This window comes from Motacilla alba, chromosome 4, assembly GCF_015832195.1.
Source record: "Motacilla alba alba isolate MOTALB_02 chromosome 4, Motacilla_alba_V1.0_pri, whole genome shotgun sequence".
In the NCBI taxonomy this organism is placed as follows: Eukaryota; Metazoa; Chordata; class Aves; order Passeriformes; family Motacillidae; genus Motacilla; species Motacilla alba.
The window spans coordinates 41,756,765-41,776,766 of NC_052019.1; the positions used below are offsets into that span (position 1 = coordinate 41,756,765).

The following is a 20,002-nucleotide window of genomic DNA, read 5'->3' on the forward strand; positions in this document are numbered from 1 at the left end:
CTGGCAAATAATTTTTAGTTTTAATCCAAGATTACTTGTTAGAACTCAGGGCCTCTTTCCCTGCAGGTGCATTGTGGCCTTTGCATAACTGCATTGCTTTTAAAATCTAACTCTACATAAATAAACAAGAGGAAAACAAGTCCTAAGGCTCTGGGCTCTGTCCCACATATCCTCTCCCTGTTTCTGTCAGAGAGATTTTCTTCTGCACAACTTACAAAAATGCAATGCATTTTGGGGAATGTTAATATAAATAAATATAACACCAGTATACAGAACATGTCAGAAGTTCTTTGTTATCACTAAGACAACTGGAGCACTAGCCTTATTTAGAAAGGCAAGATCAGAAGCATTTAAACTGGAGGAAGAATAGAAATATCTGTGCCTGTAAATGGTCCTGAAGTGGACAGCTTTCCTTTGATGCACGGGATTGGTATTCCCAGAGCACCCTGGGATTCGGGTGTCTTCGTCCAACAACCCCACACAGGGGACAGATGACCTCTAGGACACCAGATGACCTCTAGGACACATCTAGGTCCCTCTGAAGGGACATGTGCTGCTTGGCGAAGTGTCAGGTCACTGTGGAGCTGGTGCTTGCCTGGTGGATCGCACAACCACTCTTTGGGGAAATAAAAATTGGAGTATTAGGAGGTGTAAGCACCAGGTGATTTACTTCTATGCCACATGCCTAAAATCTGATTTAAACTAACACACAGGGGCTATCAGATCTGTGTTCCAGAAAGCACTAAAGTGACTATGTTTCATACGGAAAGCACTCACATGCCAAGTAGGAAGGTTTTGGACAAGTACCTGACTGCAAGAGTGGGGCTGACGAACGTGTGTCAGCCCTGGTGCGAGTGTCATGGAAGTACGGATGCGCTCCTTGTGGGAACGGGGTTATTTGCAGGATAGGGACATCGATAATAAATCCTGGCAGGGCATGGGCATCGATAATAAATCCTGGCAGCGCGGCTGCGGCCCGGCTGAGGAAGCGGCGCTGCCGCGACGCGAGGCGATTCCCGACTAAGGAAGGCGATCGGCGGCGCGGCCGTTGCCGGGCGACCGGGCGGGACCTGCCGGGCCCGGCCCGAGACTCCCGGGGCTCCTTCCTGGGGCTCTCCGCCGGGCATTTTTCCCGAGGCTCTTTGCCAGGGCTCTCGGAGGACTCGGCGGCGGCCGCGGGCACTGCGAGGCGGCAGCGAGACACCTCCGCCATGGCGGGGGGAGGCACGGCCGACTGCGGGCTGCAGGTGAGCGGCGGCGGCCGGGGCAAGGCAGGGACCGGCAGGGCAGGAGCAGAAAGCCGACGCTGGGGAACGGGGCCTGCGAGCAGGTTTCTGCCATTGGGAATATCGTAATTCGCTGTTAGAGGCAGCATAGGCACAAAAATCCGCGTTGCTTTGGAAATGGACGCGGGCAAGCGGGCTTCGGCCCATGCCTAGGCTGGGAGCAGCCCGGCTGCCCCGTCCCGGACAGCCGGGCTGGAGGAACAGCCCCGGCACCGGCAGGTGCCTCGGGAGGCGCCCAAGGCCCGTGCCGAGCCACTGCTCCTCGTGGTTTGTGGGTCAGGGTCCGGAATCTGGAGATACTGGTGCATTTCTTTATGTGTTTACAATCTGTGATTAAGGCCAGTGCCCTTGAGAATCATGTGAATGTATCGTGTCCGTGATGTCCTGTGGCAGAGAGTCCAAAATATGTGAAGTTCTTCCATTGGTTTGGACCTGCCACCTGCTTCGGGCTCCTGTCATGCGGCACCTGCTCTGGTAGACCCCTCTTCTTGTGTTCTTCCCGATCAAAACGTACAAAAGAGGAGCAGTGTCACATGATAATGCATCATAAGTGCCCAAAAATGGAAAAGGGATTTGCAAGATATATTTCTTACAAAGAAGAAATATAAGTAAACACATGGAGATTTGGGGACTTTTTTTGGATGCAGGTATGTTAGGGGAATGGAGGTAGAATGGATGCACTATGCTTCAGCATAATTGTCAATTAAATGGGCTTATCTCTGTTGCTCAGTTTTACTTATGTGTGGGAGGAGAGAATTAGTGCTGAACTTGAGCAAGTGAATCCTCCCTTTTTTGTAAAAGTTATTTGTGAAACTGTTTCAGGATGAGCTACAGGAAGCAATTTCTGATCATGCAACAAGCAAGGAAAAAGATGAATATCCAGATGACTTTGAAAGTGATGAAGATGGCATATTAAATGGTAAAACAAAATTAAATATTTTTCCTTGTGTTCTTCCTTTTTTAACTCATTACTAGATGCTAGACAATCTTTATGTGTCAAAGTAATTTAGTGTTCCAGTATTTAATATTTTAACAACTTCTAAAGCACTGTCCTCCTCTGCCGAGTTGGCACCAGAATTCCCAATGAAATCAGCAGAGGTGCCATCGTGCTAGACCACACACAATCTCTACTGGTCCTTACCATTGTTGTCCCCAGTTCTCCTCCCTAGTCATCTTGTTTGCTTGACACCTGGATCAGACAGTAGTGCACAGTATTGTAAATGAAAGTGGACATGGACAGAGAGAAAGGCAGTGGTTTTTTCTTACTGGTTTCCCAGTCTGGACAATCAGTGAATAAGGGCTGCAGGACAGACTTCCCTGGCAGACTACATAAACCAGAAATAAGTTTGATCTGGCTGTTTTTCTTGGAGCAGGATGCATTTGATGTTTGGTAATGTTTATGCTTAGTCTAACAAGATTGGCCAAATGACTCTTCTTCTGGCTGGTATGGCACTAAATGTTAAGGAAAGTAGGAATATTAAGTACGGTCATGTATTTTTATAAGGACTTCCTCTGCGGCCTGTTTTTCATTCTCACCTGAAACATCTTTTAACAGTTTGTGGGATGCTTTGATTTCCCTTTGCGGACAAGAATTAGGAAAAAAAGATCTCCAGTAGTAAATGCATTACTCTACTATTATGATATTCTTTTGTCACCTTGCTCAAGCATTTGAGCTCCAAAACTAGGTCAATTAGCGTTTACAGGCTAGAGGAAGATAAATATTTTTGGTAAACATGTGAACCTTGGCATTGTGGAAGATATTTTCTTTGAGTATCTTCTAGTAGACTTTAAATGGGGCAGAAGTGAAGAGAAGGGAAGGGAGGATGGTTCTAATACCAAACATGTCCAGCTTTGTTGTTGATTACTTGCTTCTACTTTCTATAGATACCATTGAGACATTTTTTTTGCAGAAGGACTTTAAATTACATAGCAGAAAATAATTAATGAGTGAATACTTTTTCTTTGGATTGGGTCCTTGAAAATAGATAACAGGAAAGGAAGCAGAATAATGCTGTAGTTTGGTGGCTTTGCAGAGATCAAAGGCTCAGAAAGAGAAATGCTCAGAAACTTAAGTCAGGAGGGTGTTACATGAAAAACAGTGTTAAGTTATAGAAGATACAGGTTCTGTGTTGCATTTTTTTCCACTTGCATCAAATACAAGTCAGTAATGTGCTCTTTGCAGATCTTGGGAAAGAACGTGCTGAAAGTAATTCAGGTTCTACAAGCACGGAGAGATCTCTTGCTGGGAGTCCTCTCTTGAATGATGATGCTTTACAAAAAGCAGTAGATTTGGAAAATGAACCTGCTGATGACTTGAATTTATCCTTTCACGAAAAGAAACTTCGTCAAATAATGGTTTTAGAAGATGAGCACCTGCAGAATGACAGAAAAGATGGTGAAGAAGAATGTTTGGAAGGTCAAAATGAGGATAATGACAGAAAAAATAATGAAGAAGTACTGCGTGATAATAGTGAAAGCGATGACTTGCCTATTAATGAACTACAAGAAAAAAGAAATCAAGAGGAAAACCAACCAAAAGCAAAGCCTCAGATGCACAAAAAAGGAAATGCTTCAGCACCAGGTGAAAAAAAAAAGTATTTTAATGTTGCTGCTGCTTAGCCATTTTACAGTATTTTAAAGTGTTTTAATTTGGGTTATTTTCTGTGTTAACGATCATCTGCTTTGGCTCGCATCCAAAGCTTCTAAAGATACACAAACTCTGTATGCCAGGGGGTAAACTGAACAGTTTGGATCAAAAGCAGGAGGTTCCTGTTTGTCTTTTCCTTTCAGAAGATGAAAACCAGCTGTTTAGGTCCCTGAAGTCCCGCTCTCCATCAGTGCATGTGCATGGAAGAAGTGAGGGGGCTGCCAAGATGCCTCCTCAGTGTGTGCATGGCGCAGAAAGCTGTATTCACATAGTGTCCACTGACACAGTTTGGATGTACAGTCAAACACATAAACCCCCCCAAACTTGAATGCTTCAGTATAAGAACAGCTAATTCATTTTTAATATGCAATGCAGAATTTGGAATTCTGCTAATCAACTATATGTGTAAAAAGACTTAATATTTTTTATGGAATTCTTAATATGAGAGGAATTTGTCCTGTTTGATGTTGAGATAAGTTTATGGCTGGTTTTTACCTGTCATGGAAGATTACAACTTTGAAATTGATAGAGCATGATTAAAGGTATCAGCTTCATTTTTCCTTTCCACATGGTGGCACCAAAGTGCTTTCAAAGGTATTTGAATGTGCAGACACCTCTCCTTCCTGGCTGGTGTGCCTGTGTAGTTTTAGACTACAGACTTTAGACTTTAGAAAAGAAGTTGAACTACTCAATTTCTTCATGTGAATCAAAGTAGTACAGTGACACACTGCAATATTGGTTAAAATTCAGTAAATTCAGAATTCTTGTCTCCTTGAACATACCTTCATCACTGTAAATTTAGGGTAAATTTATTTGATTATGGGCATTGATGTTCCTTTCTTCAGGTAATTGGAGTTAATTTGTCATCCAAAAATTCTATTTTTCTAAATAATTCCGTCAGAAATTTGTGAACTATTTCTAATTTGGTTTACTCAGACATTCTTTGGCTTCTGTCTGAATTGTTTTACAAATTTAGATCTCTGCATTACTGGCAGTTGAAATCTGACGAAAATGTTTTTTAAGTCTTACTAATAACGTGTTTCATAAATAACAGCTTTTCCATTTAGGCATACATTCAAATTGAGGTGATGTTTTCTTTAAATCCCCACTGTGGAATTTTTCATTTATTCCCTCATGTGTCTCACACTCCTGAAGAACACTACACAATGAAAGCAGTATTTGTTACCCAGAGTGTTAACTGGCATGCTTAATCAGAAGTTTGCTAGATGTCAGAAGAGCTCTTTCTGTGACTGCAATGACTTTTGCTTTTGGTTTCTGCACTAGAGGCATGTAAGGCATATGGAAGGTTTTCCCTTTGTCTTGCTCTTCTGTTCTCTAACATTAGTTCAAGCTTCAGTTGCTACTCCAGTCTTACATGAAAATACAAGTGAATACTGCTCTTATTCGTATATAGTTCTGAGAAGGAGGCATACAGAAAATACATTATACTATATGGAATTTAGTAACAACTGTCATAGATTGATGATTTTTCTAGAAATACATTTTGCACAGAAAAAAACAATACCCAAAACCAATGAAGTTCTTGTTAATGTGTCCTCTCAATCTTTTTTCTCCCTTTAGATCAAGATCAGAAGACTGTCAGCACAAGTGACTTGAAATTGGAGGACAATGGTAGAAAATCCCCTTCTGTTGACAGTTCAGATGAAATGATGAAAATAACAGAAGAGCAAAAAATAGCCGATACAATACAGGAGTTGTCAGTGAATGATCAATCTGAGCATGAGGAGGCAAAAAACACGTCCAAGAACTCTGTCAAGGTATTGCTCATACACAGTTTACCGTTGTTTGGAACAATGTCCTAGAGACACAATGGAGAGTTTTGTAACATTGCTGTTGGTAATTTAAGTGTGTAGAACACTGTGTGTAAAGCTGGCAATTTATATCTGGTTTCTAGAGCTGAGGCTCTTATAAATTCTGTATAGCTTTATGGAAGATGTAAGGAATACCTTTTCCACAAATTATTTAAGTCAGATAAAGGTACTGAAATGTGTTTTCCACACTTAAGAAAGTACTCTTTTCAAAGTGAAAATGTCAAATGTCTGTTGTGAGGATAGCTGAGTAGCAGTGAGCAGTGTGTGTTGGCAGAGGATGGAGTCCATGTGTGACCTGAATAATGGATAGGATGCAAGGCACTCTATGCTTTATCCTAAAAAGAAAATACATAGCTACATGTAGTTATTAAAGCTAAGTATTCAAAATACTTAAAAGAGTATTTATAGAATAAACCAGTTGTGTTCTTTTTAAGTTTTAATTATTTCTAAACTATTGACTGTATTTTTACGTAATACAAATGAACATTCCTAGCTGCCATTCCAAAGTGATACAGGCATTCTGAATGCTTGCTTGCTTGCTTGCTTGCTTGGTTTTGGGGCTTTCTTTGTTTGGTTTTGTTTGTTTGTTTGTTTGTTTTCTCTCCTTACTTCCTTACCCTGTACTATAACCTCTCTTTAATAGGGTGTCTTTCTTGCCTGTTTTTATAATATCATGAGACCATGGAATATCTCGACTTGGAATAGACTCATAAGGGCTGAGTCCAATTCTCAGTGCCCTTGTTATCTTGTAAAAACCCATTTCATCTGGTCTGTTGTTTAAGAGACTGTATAACTTTACTTTTCCTCTGTGTTTCTTAGAAACTAAGTGAAACAAAGGAGAGAGTTCTACAAAACCCAAAGGCTTCTCTATCTGACAGGTAAGAGGAGAATGCCAGGCATTATTCTGAGCCATTTAAAATGCCTGTAAGCCCCCCGACAATGCTGCTCCCCTCTCATTTTCTGTCAGCATTGTCTTTGCTGCTGACAACCTCTGACCATCTGTGGAAAACAGTTTAGTGCATGTGGCATGTTGTTATGACCCTTCTTCAGGTTTATGTCAGATCAAACTCCCAGATCTTTTGCCAGTGTCTATGATGAGTGTGTTACTGGAGTCTTTACAGGCTCTAAGCTGTTTCTTAGATGAAAGTGTAAGTAATTTGTAAATTAACAAGAGGTAAGTTCTTTCTCCTTTTCCTTTCTCCAGTCCCCAGTCAAGTGCATATAAAAAAAAATCACAGTAACTTTTGGTATGCACTGAAATAAGAGGAACAGTACTCATACACAGCTCATACTACTGTATGACCTACAGTAAAAGGAAAGGTCATTAATGTGTTTGTGTCCTGGTATTTTCCTAGGTCTACAGCTTTTGTGCATTTAAAGAGAAAGGGGAAAGCTGTTCCATCAACTTCACCTGTTTCATCTCAGTATCTGGGATCATTGAAGGTGTTGGAGGATAAATGCATTCAGAAGAAAAGTCCAGAATTCAACGAAGTAGATAATATAAGGGCAGCTGTTTATCAGGTAGATTTTAAAAATGAACAAATCAACAAACAAAATTTTGCATATAAAGGTCCTGATACAGGGTTCGAGACCTCATATTTTCTTGAAATCAATATTTTTTACTGTATTCCTTTCATTGACTTACAGGTATAGTAATCCTTTTATTCTCTTGGCTATGCCTTTTCCTCATATTATGAACAAAAAACTTGATGAAAGGGACATAATGTTTTTATGTGGTTTATACTTTATTGTTTCAGACTATTTTCAGGCACATATTTTCCATTATTTCTACTTTATCATTAACATAAGTAAGTAAGTGTCTATTTACAGTTATTTGGTTTTTTCCCTCGTATGTTCTATTCAAATAGCGTTCAGGAAAATTGATAACAAATCCTATACTATTTCCACAAGAATAATATGTGTAAATTCCTTTTAGAATTTCACAACAATTATTTTCTGGGTTTAAACAAATTTTTGCTAATCTGTTTGAGAACAACTCTCATTAACAGGCACCGTTTATATTGCTATGTGTTTTTAATACTTGTTATGGTCCTAAAACAAATTTTAGACCCTCAAATCCATATTTGTATTATCTCCATAGTTTTTGGATGTAGAATAGTCTTCATTTAGGACACTATTATCTTTGAACTACATATGAAATATACAGTTAATTCTAGAAAATTTAAGCCTGCATCTGCAGATGGTTCATAACCTTTTATGGCTGCCTGAAGTCTCACTTTTCCCAGCAGGATTTTATTCTCTTTAATTGTATGTATTTTCAAGAGAGACAACAAATGTAAATAATATTCCTATATACCAAGTAATAAGAACCTTTATTGCATTCTTCTATTTCATTTTGATTAATGCTGACATTTTTGTTGGTGTTTCTAGGAAGATGCTTTTTTTTTTTTAGAACTTGTTGCTGTGATTTTAGAACCTTAAATTTTTTGATCACAAGGTTTGTGTGATGACATCTTAGTTTTCCACATGGGATGCTTATTTAACTAGAACGTGGAAAAACTGAGAGTAATCTTGGTGGTCATTATATTGGTGCTGTTCTTTACTTACACCTTAAAAGGACTTTAAAAATATTTTAATGATTCTTACAGAACTGGTTGGAAAGGAAAAAGCTCCTTCTAGTGGAATTAAAGAGAAGTGAAAAGGAAAAAGCTGAAATTCTAAGGAACAATACTGAAAAGGTTTGTTTACATTGTTGCTTAAAAAGAAGTTGACAAACTATCACTCTTTGAAGTGTTCTTCCTGCCTAAGTGCATCCCTCTGCTGTTGTGAGGTATCTAGTTTTCTCCAAATAGCACGAGGTGATGTGAAACAATAAATGGCGTGTCCTACTTGTTAGGGTTGTGGTAAACAGTGTCTGTCCAATGCTTCCCTACACATTTACACAAGGTGTGTTAGAAATGTGCTTCCCAGATTAATTTTCAAGTTAATTTACAAAGACCTTGGGATGCTCAATTCTTAATGTGCCAAGTTTTGTTTTCTGCATGAGAACATGCATTCACTCCCTGCCTCAAGAGATGCTTACCTAGAGAGGGCTCTGGCTTGAGTAGTATCATGCACATTCTTTGATTTGGCTTTTAACTATTTAATATGTTTCACTTCTAAGCACTTAACATGCATTTCATATCCTTCTACACATACTTTGTGGGAGCAGTTAGTCTCATTCAAGTAAACTAAAAATGGGCATAGAAAATAACCCTATATATGCTTAAAATTTAATTGTAATACTTGCAATGTTGTAAGCAAATCAATGTCTGATTCTTTATTGCTCCATTTAGCAATAAGTTTAAAGCTTACTATTTCACTTAGAATTTTATACTGAAATTGATTTAAATGTAGACTTTTATTTCCAATCTAGAAAGAAGCACTTAAAAGAGAAGAATCAATTGCATGTTACGAAGCCTGGAAAAAAAAGAAAGAGAAAGAAGCAAGGAAGTTAAGTGAAAAAAAAAAGCTTGAGGAATTTGAGGAAAAGAAACCAGCAGAACAGAATAAGGAAAAAACAGAAGCAGCACAAGCGGTGATGTGAAATATGTACCTAAGTGTGTATTTGAATGTGGTTCAGGAGATGGTGAAAATAATTTTGATTAATCCAGAAAGAGAGGAAAATGAACTTGAATCTTAAATCTAGACATGCTTAGTTTTTGAAGAAAGCTTGTATTAGGTTTTGTTCTGTAGAAATATGTAATGTTTACAATTGCAGACAAACAGGCTTCTATATTTGGAGTCTATTTGAGCATAAAATAAATTTCATACAAATACACTAGCAATTAACTATTGCCTACTGAAAAATAAGATTCTTTTTAGGTCTAGTGATACCCACTTCTGAGAAATTCTACAAGCAAATATTCTAAAATTAGAATGTGTAGAAATTACAAAAAATAATAATGCAGATTAGACTAGTGGAGTATTGACAGAAATGGATCTATGGTTATTTTTAGGCATTCAAAAAATGGAAAGAAAGAAAAATGGAATATTTAAGAGAGCAAAGCAGGAAGGAAAAACAGTCTGAAAGAATGAGGAAGAAGATAGAAGAGGATCTAGTTGCAGAGAAGAGGAGAGTCAGTGTATCAGCAGTTGAAAAATGGTACTTCTCCACTGTGTTTGCTATATCATAGCTTCCAAAATCCTCGCTTATAGATGTAATAGTCTTCTGTGAATGCTTGATGTGCTTGTAATTGGAAGACAATGGAATGCTTTGGATCAGACTCTTCATTCCCAATGGAGACAAAGTCTAACAGTGCAAAGCAGCTATGTAGCTCCCTTCACTTTATTAATTTAGTTGCTTTCCTCCCCAAGAGGATATTAACTAAGCCCAGGCAGAGATACTGCACATGATAAAATTCATTGTGTAGTAGTATTGTGTCTTACATGGTTATTTTCATGCTTCATTACTAAGCCATAGGAAGAAAGGTAAATCTTTGGAGTTTCATGGAATACAATATAAGCATGCAGATGTAGGAAGAAGGAAATGAGATGTATCTGCTGGAGATATTCTATATTAGTTTTACAAGCCAAGAGTTTTCACAGAAAATGCACAACTTAAAGTTACCCACAAAAGTTCAGAATGTTTTGTTTTTTTATAATACTAAATAAAGGAGAACAAAGTACAGAAAAGGTGATGGCATATTAGATAGAGATTCATTTATACCTTGGTGATGTGTAAAAATGGACATGGACGATTTTAAATACATATTCTTAATCTTCTATTTAAAGTGTATAATACATATTTTGACTCAATTTACTTAATTGGTCACAGATGCAGCTTTTGGTCTGTACATGATGACCTCTTGCTCTTCCTTCTCACTGTGCAGGAATGAAAAGAAGGAAAAATATATAAAAAAGAAGAAAGTAGAGAAGTTCCTAGAAAAAAGAAAGCGAGAAATGCAACAAGCAAAGAAGGAAGAAAAAAGCGAAAAGGCTATGGAGGAATATGAAAGATGGCTGGTATGTTTGTTGGGTTTGGCTTTTTTTTTGCCTTTTGTCAAAGGCAAAAGGTTTGATGTAGTGTGAGCACTTGAATATTGTAATACTCGTGGGGTATTGTGCTGTTATGAGAGAGGCCAGAGGGTGGCAACATTACATCGCTTGTCCCCCTTGAATTTGTTTGCAAAATGTTGCTTTAAAACAGTGCACTTGATACCTGGCATACATGGAAAATAAATTCTCCCTACCTACATGCCATCAAGTTTTCAATTTCCATCAGGCTTAATTTTTTGCCATTCCATATCAGGACCAACCACCTCTGAAGGGCCAATTAGCCAGAGCACAAAACATGTGAAGTCAAACAGCATTGCCAGCTGCAACAGTCAGTGTGTGGTCATTCAAGGAAGCGTTTTCAATGGAGACTTGGAGACCTTAAAATTTATAAAAGCACTTGTAATAAGGTTCAAGATGATTTCCATTTGCGAGAAAGGGTGGAACTCTGATGCTCCCAATGTGTCCCTGTTGTAAAGCAGTAAATTAATCCAGTGCTCTAGTCCCAACAATAAGGCAAGTTATTTTTCCTTGCTGCAGAAAGACAAACTAGAAGAGAGATCACTATTATTCTTAGCATGTTGTTTTCTTAAAGGTATGTGACTTGCCAGTTAAAGTAGAACCTGTTTTAATTCCCCACCCTGTGACACAGTCTTCCTTCATACTGACTGTCAAGATTTTTTTAGTTAGAAAGTGTTTCTTCTGTTGTCTCTCTTCCATGTGATTTCTGGAATGCCTTGTACATATGGTCTCTGTTGCCATTTTTAAGGATGGGATCTTGCAACCCAGCTGTATTATGGTCCTTACAGGAATTCTTCTTTAATGTCAATTGCTTTATTTTTTTTTAATTTTTTTTTTTTTTTAAGGAGGGAGAGGCAGATAGGTGATAACTGAGTCAGGCAGATGTACAGGTGTGGGACAGGTTTAGAGGAGATTTAGAGAGGACAATCATCCTTTACTTGGCTAACCCAGAAATACAGAAATACGCAATTGCACAAAACACAATGACCTGCATGTTTTCCCTTTTCTCTGTTTCCAAACTTTTTAAATCTTTGGTTTATATCTTTTAAGATGTTTGACCCGGTCCCCTGTTAAAATACCTCTCATTTCTGTAATCATTGATAAGAAGGTTCTTTTTTTTTCCAGTCCCCATTGTCAAGAGATTTTCAGGTCAGTTTAGCAAATTATTAATGTCTGAACTTAGGTTATTTCTTGCTTGGTCAATATTCCTGATTGCCAAGGTAGGGAATGCTTTGAGCAGTAACTAATGCACTGCCCTGGTATGCTCTGCTCACTGAGACTATCCTAATCAACTTAATTGTACCAAAGCAAGAATGCTACTTCTCATTGTACATTTGACTTCCTTCCTGTCCTGGACTCTGTATGAAGGTAAAAAAATTATCCCTTTTTTTTGGGAGTGAAAGATGCTGCCTAGCATCTCTCCCATTCAAATTGTGTGTGAATTCCTGAGGTAATCACTTCAGTGGGATATTAATGAAAATTTTAGTAGTTGGAGGAATGACCAGATCTAATTAGATATACATGTGCCTACATGAGAAATTAGCAAGTATAGGATGGGATAAGTACTGAACTGGTTGGCAGAGGTACCTCTAAAATGATCAGTGTCTGTGTGCAAGTGTTGACTGATATATCTCGTGCCCAGTCTTCACATTTTTACTTTCAGAATTTGGGCTGTCTTTTTTGCAGCTTACATTCCTTTATTTGAGAAAGCATATTGGGAAATGGCTCTGTCATAATTTTTGGCCACAATATTGCCTCACTTTGTACATTTACAGAACAAATACAGGCCATTCGTGAACTGCAGGAGAGAAACACTGTAAAGTTGTCATTGCATTACCAGGGGAACTCAGGTGACATCTGCCTGCAGGTAGATAGGCATCAGATCTGAGGGCAGAATTTGGAAACCCTTTAAAAGTATTCTGTCAACTAAAATATTTTTTCTAAGGGAAATAAAATAGGAGTGATATAGTGGGAAGTATTCTAATGTTTTCATTAACAGTCAGCAGAAAGAAATAGGTACATTCATCCTCAGCTTTCCTGAAGCAGGTGTTGACCATAATGCATGGATAAAACAGACATAAAAATCTCATTGTAGTTCTTCTAAAATAGAAGAAACATTCTGCTTTTATGTTAATGGCAATTCTGTTACTTCTGCTTTTAGAGGTCATTGTGGGAATGTTTGATAGCATAAGAGCATAGAGAAGATTATTTTTTAAGGCTGGAAATAAATGCCCTGGAAAAGTCTATTAACACTTGTAAAATACTGGCATAAAAAGGATAATCTTGAGATGAGATGCTTTAGTATTGCCTGGAAATTCAAGCTTCTATTTATTTTGTTTCTTCTTATCATTTGCTTCTTGCTACTCACCAAGAACTCCTCAAGCCAATCTATCCTGATAAATGATCATTTTTTATTTACTGCCTAATACCAGTGTCTGGCACTTGTCATTGACATGCACCTATTCTGAGGAGTGGAATGCAGACAAGAATCACATAGAAAGTTGATAATAACTGTTTAGTTTAGTTTCCATTAATTCTGAAACACTAATCTTGATACCTGTTTACTGTGGATAGAAGTGAGTGTCATCCCTAGATAAATTAATGTTGTCCATTTTCTGTGATAAACATCAACCTACCATGAGCTTCTGAGAAGTAAGGCTGCTCTCACATAGTTCTCAAAGACCAGCATAGTAATGTAGAAAGCCTTAGAAGAAGTTTGACATTTTACCTTGAATTTTAGCATGTGCAATATCTATTTTTGGCATTCTAAAGCTGTTTAAAAACATCAAGAAAGGATATACTGGAAAAGTCCCATGGATTTGTTGCTTTTCGGGGTTAGAAATAGCTGAAGTGGGTTGTTAATTTCATGTATTCATTCATTTCATAAGATCTCTCTGAAAATAATTTCTAAATTGCAATTTTCATGGCCTGTCATTACAATAGGTTAGAAATAAGGCTGCTATTGTTACTCCTCTTAAATGTTGTCAGTCTTCTGTAATATCTAAAATTCAATTTCTATGTGGCAGTCATACTGCTAAGGAATGTGCTCTTCCCAGAATTTCCTAAGTGAAAAATATATTCATCTTACTAGGCTATCGTGTTGGAAACTTCCACAGAAATCAAGCCATACAGTTGACTTCATCTAGTGTTAAAGAAGCTACAGTTACTGATTTAACCTTTCACTGTTTCTGTTACTCTGCTTCAATTAGTGCAAATAACATCTTGTTTATTATTCTATGGAATATTTACATCAGCTATGTCTTCTGAGAATTTGCAGTGTAGTTCTGACAAGAACATAAAAACGTTGTGTGTGTTGAAGACAGGGAGGAGGCCAGTAGATCTTCACTTTGAATTTAATCTTTTAAAAAAGCAGTTAAAGTAACTTACGACTCTTTCCTTGCCACTGGGATTCAGTAATGCTATAATTGTATCTTCAAACCCAAACATTCAAAACTGAAGCACAGTTTAAAAATCCAAAGTAACTTTTGTTCCTTTCCTGGGTGGGTGTATGCTTTATTTTTGCTTGTGGTTTTCATACTTGAGTCTGTTGTGTAACATCTATTCAGTAGAGAGTGCTTGATAAACATAAAATATGCACATTTCTTTGTAGCATGCAATTTCTCTAATGCTTGCAATACTGCTGCAGGAAATGTTACTTTTAATGAGTTTTCACTTACCTGTTCTGATGGTATACATATCTTTGTGCAATGTAATTCTATGCTTATAGATACATGAGCATGTATCATATATGTATTCCATTAGAGCATATTCTTCCCAAGCTCATCTGTACTGCTTCACATATCTCGATGTCTCTTTTGAAAAATATCACTGATAATGCAGACTACTTTTCTCTTAGGGTACTAAACAGACCCCTTGAAGAATTTTAGAATCTCTTGAATTTGTTCTAAAGACCCAAACCCACTAGTTGTGTTCATCTGATGAAATCTCTGTGGAAGGAGAAAGAAGGCAAAAGTGAGGGATGATAAGAATCAGAATGCCACAGTGCTGCAAGCCTAGGTTGTCTCAATTACTCTGTGTGATCAGAAAGAGACAGTTTTTACAGACAGATAGTATTTTTTATTAGACTGTGATGAACTTTTGTATAGCTTATTTAAGAAAGGGCATTCCTTTTCCGTGCAAACCTTGCCTTGCTTTTAATCAGTCTTATTAGTAATGTCATTAAATTATTGTGTGTTTGTTTAGCCAGACCAGATGTTCCTAACTGAATTGGATCTTCAGGTTTATGTTGACAAAGAGCTGAAGGGCACAGATTAAAATCATATTGATAGGGTTCTTTTTTCATTGTGTTGCTTTGCTTTCTACAATTTTTGGACACATATATGTGTAAAACAGGAGAAAAACTTCACTCAAGCTCCCTTTTTTACAGTAATGCTTCCACACCCATTTTTCAGTCTACTCCCTCAGCCACAGTTACTTCACTATTTCCCTGCTCACATATGAGTAACAAACACTGCCAGCATTTTGGGAATTTGTGGCTATACAGTGTCCATCAGAGGAATAGGGTCATGGGTTATATGAGAGTACCAGCTGTCTTACAGCTCTCCTCAAGGAGCAGTACTTTCACTGCAGTGCAGTTCATACATGTGAAAACACAAAACTTCTATGGATGCTTCAAAATACTGGCTGTTGGGCTGCAAACAATGAAGGAACCAGGGTTGGATGTGGCACAGCTGATGATGGTTTCAAGTGGGCATATCCACATTGCATCTTTACTACCAGGGATGTGTTTGCCAGTTGTTGGTCTTGGGAATGAATGTTCATGTGTGAGAAAGGCAGCTGCTCAAGGACCTCTTATCCACCCTTCACAGGGGCACTTTAAATTGTTCTGTGGTCTATATGGCCAACCTTGGTTTCACCAAGAAAAAAGCTACTTTAAGTCAGTAAGAAATGTGCACCCATATGCACCGCAAACCTGCAAGGAAAACTTGAGAGGTTGCCAGTGTACTAAACTGCTAATGCAGATGCAGTTTTAGATGCTGGTCCTCTTGAGGGTGAAATGGCAGTCATCTTTGCAAAGAAGAATGCTTATGTAGAATGGAACTGATTAGAAATTCAAAAATAATTATAAATAATTGCAACTTAATTTTTGAATGACAGGTCTCTTGAAAATCATTAGTTAATGAGACACAAAAAGAATGTTGCAAGTATCTTGCAACCCTCATCATCCTAATTGCCCCACTGCTGTTTGAAACAACAGAAAATAGAATTAGCACCTTGCAGTGCTTAAAACATAAATTAGATAGATCTTTGTTTAAAATTAAATAGTTTAATTACCAGTTTGTTCTAATACATGGCAAGTGTGATTTCATATGTACAGAAGGTTACAATGATGCATTGATGTTCTCATTATATGACAGCAACATATTTTACATTGTGATGTAAAGACAAGAAGTAATTAATATGAGACTAATTACATACAAGACCAATACCTAATCCAGTAGGCCTTCTGTTGGGCTTTTCGTGTAGACAGTGCACAAACGCGACCTGTCCTTGAGACAGTCACCCTAATTGTAACTGACACCCAGTGTGCAGCCTCTTTTGTTGGTTGGATTGTGCAAAGTCCATGACTAAACCTCTAAAAGGGATGTGCTGAGCTCCAAAAGGCAAATTTCCATTGCATGTTTTCTTTTCATTTTACACAAGAAAGGCATAACAATAATACAACTTTTCTGTTAGTAGAATTGTTGTTGAAGGGTGGTGGGGTGGTTTTGGTTTGGGCTTTTTTTCACACATCTTTTTATTCTCAGGAGAACAAAATGAGGAGAGAACAGCTTGAGAAGAACCAAAGGAAGTTGCAGACTGTACATGGGAATGAAATGAGTCCTCCCTGGAGACCACCTGGCAAAGTCACATATTCTAGTAATTACTAAGCAGTTTATTGCTTTCCCGAAGAACAGATAGTTTACAAAGTTCCATCAATAGCCAGTAGGTCTTTTGTTATCAGCTGATTTTCACTGAATCCATTATGGATGTTAAATTATTTCTTTTTAGTTTATTTGATATCTGCAGTTTAAATAAACCTGTTACTCATTTGCGTGGATTTAGAAAATGTAATATTTTTTTCTAATTCCACATTTAAATTACTTCTGCTAAATTCCATGTTATGTTATACCTTTTTGGTGAAAATTTATATCCAGGATACATAAAGCTGGACTCTGGCATTTTTTTCACCCAATAAGTAGCAGAATGGTTATTTTTAGGTTATTAGACCACACTCTTAAGGAGTTAATTCTTGAAGAAATGATATGAGGAGGCTGTGGGGTAAGGATGATGGTAAGGAGATGTTGGCTCTCTTGTGGTGGTAGATGACAAAATGCTAGGAGTATGGAATCAGAATGTCATTTTCATACAGAAATATACAAGATACAGAGAACATATATATTGCAGATAGGTGAATACAGGGATTTTATAAGCTACAGGCCTGGCTCTAGCTGTTCCCTTATGGCAGGCCAGGCATTTTTTCCAGGTGTATTGAAGAAAAGAGAAAGAATCTACTGCTAGCAGAAACTTTCAAAAAGCTGAGAAGATGCCCAGCCAGAGCAGCTTCAGTGGCCCATGTAAGAGGCAGAGTAAAATTACAGACAGCAGCAGGAGAGATGAGGAATTGCAGCCCTGGCAGAATGCAAAAGAATTGCCAATTCAAAAGTGGCACACCTGGATATTATGAGAAAATACTAAATTACCTCAGGCCTTCAGATTGGGGAGGTGGTGTGCATCATTGGTGCTCTGGGCTTTTAGCACTTGGAGCCTTGAATTTGAGTTTAGTCTGTTAAGAAACTCCAACAGGAGTATCACGGGAGGATGAAATTTGTAGCAAGCAGCAGAGTTTATTGTACAACAGACCTGAAGAGTCTGAGACAAGGCAGTCTGTGAGAAAGGGATCATCTGGATCCTTTTTTTTTTTGCAGTGTCCACCTAGACGAAGCAAGGAAGGTCCCTCTGCTGACTTGAGGGGTGGAAATGAAAAGTGTAGTAGAATTAGTGGCAGAGATAAAGAGAGTTTGTTAGGTGCCTGTTCCTGAACTGAGTGCCGCAACCTCACTGACTTTAAGCCTTTCTATAACTGTATAAAAGGTTTTGACAGAAGACAGAAGTGAGAAGATGTGGGTGACATCTTTCAGAGCAATGAGGAGAAGCTCACAAATTCACAACTTCTCAATTAGGAAAAGATGCTGAAGTCTGTAGACAAGGGAAAACAGTTGATGTGTTTAACTTTTATAATAAAATTTGGGGAGCTTCATTTAATGTTATATTGTAAAAATTTGTACATGTTACAGCATAGCATGAATGCCATAGAAGATTTAGAGCTGAGAAATATAAACATATGTACATTAATGTATAAGAATATACAAATATCTGTATAGATCCTATCTATGTGTTTATTGATGACAGAGGGAAAATATTTTGTATTAATAAAGTATATTTTAGTACAATAACCTCAATGTTTTCATTGGATTTTAGGATAGAAATCTTTATTTAAAGCTTTAGTACATGGAGATTAACTAGGCAGTATCTAAGCCCAAGCTATCATTGTTAACATGACAAGTAGATAGGGAACTGTATTCCACTGAAGGCAAGATTCTACAGCATTCCAGTTGTCTCCTCCAGCTCTCTGACACTTGCTGATACAGCAATGCAAACATTCTTTTAAGGAACATAGTTTCTAAACAATAACCTAGTATATTTTAGTATCTCTATTTTTTTTCCAAATTATTTGATTTAGGCATAAAGTTGCTCCATTGGTGCACTAAATGCACAGGCTGATGATAAATGATTTTCTGCTTCAAGTCTCTCATTCTGTGTAAGAAAAAATTGTATGCTGCTTTCCATTGTATATTTTTCTTTTATGTTCACAAAATAGGAGATCATCTTACCTGGGCTATATATCATGGACTGCTGTGTTTCACTTGGTTAATTATGTATTTAACTGAGTTACTTGACTCAGACTAACGTGGATAAACTTTTCTGGGCTGTGAACACCGATGGCAGCCTTGGCTGCACATCAAAACCCGGATTTGCTCCAGTTTGTCTGTATCTTTCTTGCACTGGGGAGCCCAAAACTAAACATGATGATCCAGATGCTGTCTCGCTCCCAGCTGCAGTGTCACACATGCCAAACAGAGGGGAGCAATCCCTTCCATCAACCTGCTGAGCCCACTCTTACTAATACAGCCCGCAATGTCATTGGCATTCCCTGCTGTGAGAGCCCATGGCTGGATTATGCTCTGCTGCTTCTCCTCTGGCACCGCTGGGTACTTTCCTGCAAAGCTGCCTTTTGACAACTGAGGCTCAGGCTGTACTGTTGGCATGAGGTAACTTCACCCCAGATGCAGGACTTGCTTTGTCTTTGTTGACCTTAATGGTTCCCACCACCCCCTTCTTGTACTTCCTGGGAAACGCCCTGCTTGACACACTAAATCTGTGTACTTAGTTGTGTCCAAGTAACTGAAGTGCTCCCTGTTCCTGTCTTTCTCTTCAGTGCTTCAGTGTCTGAGGCTAGACCTCATCCATTAAAAAAAAAAAAAGGCAAAATAGGACATTAAGCACCTCAGCTTTTTCCATGTCATGTGACACTAAGTCATCTGGCCCCTGAGGAGCAGGATCCCATTTTTCTTTCTGCCCATGTACTTCCAGAAGAACCTTTGAGTCCCATATGAGCTTTAACTCTTGCTAAGCTTTGGCTTTAGTAAATTGCTTCCATGTTTTAGTCAATGTAGAGTAATGTCTCTGTTTTGCTCCATGGTGCAAGTACTCTCCACCATCTCTGTGCTTGCCTACTCTCTGAATTCCAGCAGGAGAGCCTGTGCCTGCATGCTGGCTGCCTGCCCCACTTGCCTGACTACAGTCGTGTCAGAGTGGACTTTTCTTGTTCTTTGATGGGGATGTCAATGAAGCTCAACTAGCATTCCTGAGTCCCTTTGCTTCCCAGGGCAGCCTCCAGTGAGATCCTGTCAAACAGATCCCTAAATAAGCCATCATCATCCCTCCTCAAACCAAGGTTGTGGTTCTATTTCCTTTACTTCTTCTTACATGATTAGCATTTTCACATTCTCAGGCCTAGGGCAATCAGGTCATCATCAGCTTTCATGGCCCAGACTAGTTCATCCCTGTAACCATCCATTAGCTAAGGTCAACTCCCAAGCACCTCTTAGAGCATCAGCACTTCCACCTTCAGATTTCTGACCTGTTGGCTTTTCAAG

At 38.4% G+C, this 20,002-nt stretch overlaps 1 protein-coding gene across 1 annotated transcript; it reads left to right on the forward strand.

Annotated features, from left to right (window-relative positions):
* Positions 1-934: 934 nt before the first annotated feature.
* Positions 935-18,238, forward strand: MAP9 (microtubule associated protein 9). Its single transcript, XM_038136537.1, has 11 exons — positions 935-1,247; positions 2,109-2,205; positions 3,469-3,867; positions 5,515-5,711; positions 6,585-6,643; positions 7,121-7,286; positions 8,375-8,464; positions 9,142-9,303; positions 9,725-9,870; positions 10,598-10,730; positions 16,550-18,238. The coding sequence occupies exons 1-11, from the start codon at positions 1,212-1,214 to the stop codon at positions 16,670-16,672; spliced, it is 1,608 nt and encodes a 535-aa protein (XP_037992465.1). The 5' UTR covers positions 935-1,211; the 3' UTR covers positions 16,673-18,238.
* The last annotated feature ends 1,764 nt before the right edge of the window (positions 18,239-20,002 follow it).

Bases quoted from the DNA above. Each gene is read 5' to 3' on its own strand.
- MAP9 (XM_038136537.1), top strand. From the start codon at position 1,212: ATGGCGGGGGGAGGCACGGCCGACTGCGGGCTGCAG. The intron at 3,868-5,514 runs GTGAAAAAAAAA...TTCTCCCTTTAG, and splicing joins AGGAAATGCTTCAGCACCAG to ATCAAGATCAGAAGACTGTC. The intron at 9,304-9,724 runs GTGATGTGAAAT...GGTTATTTTTAG, and splicing joins AAACAGAAGCAGCACAAGCG to GCATTCAAAAAATGGAAAGA.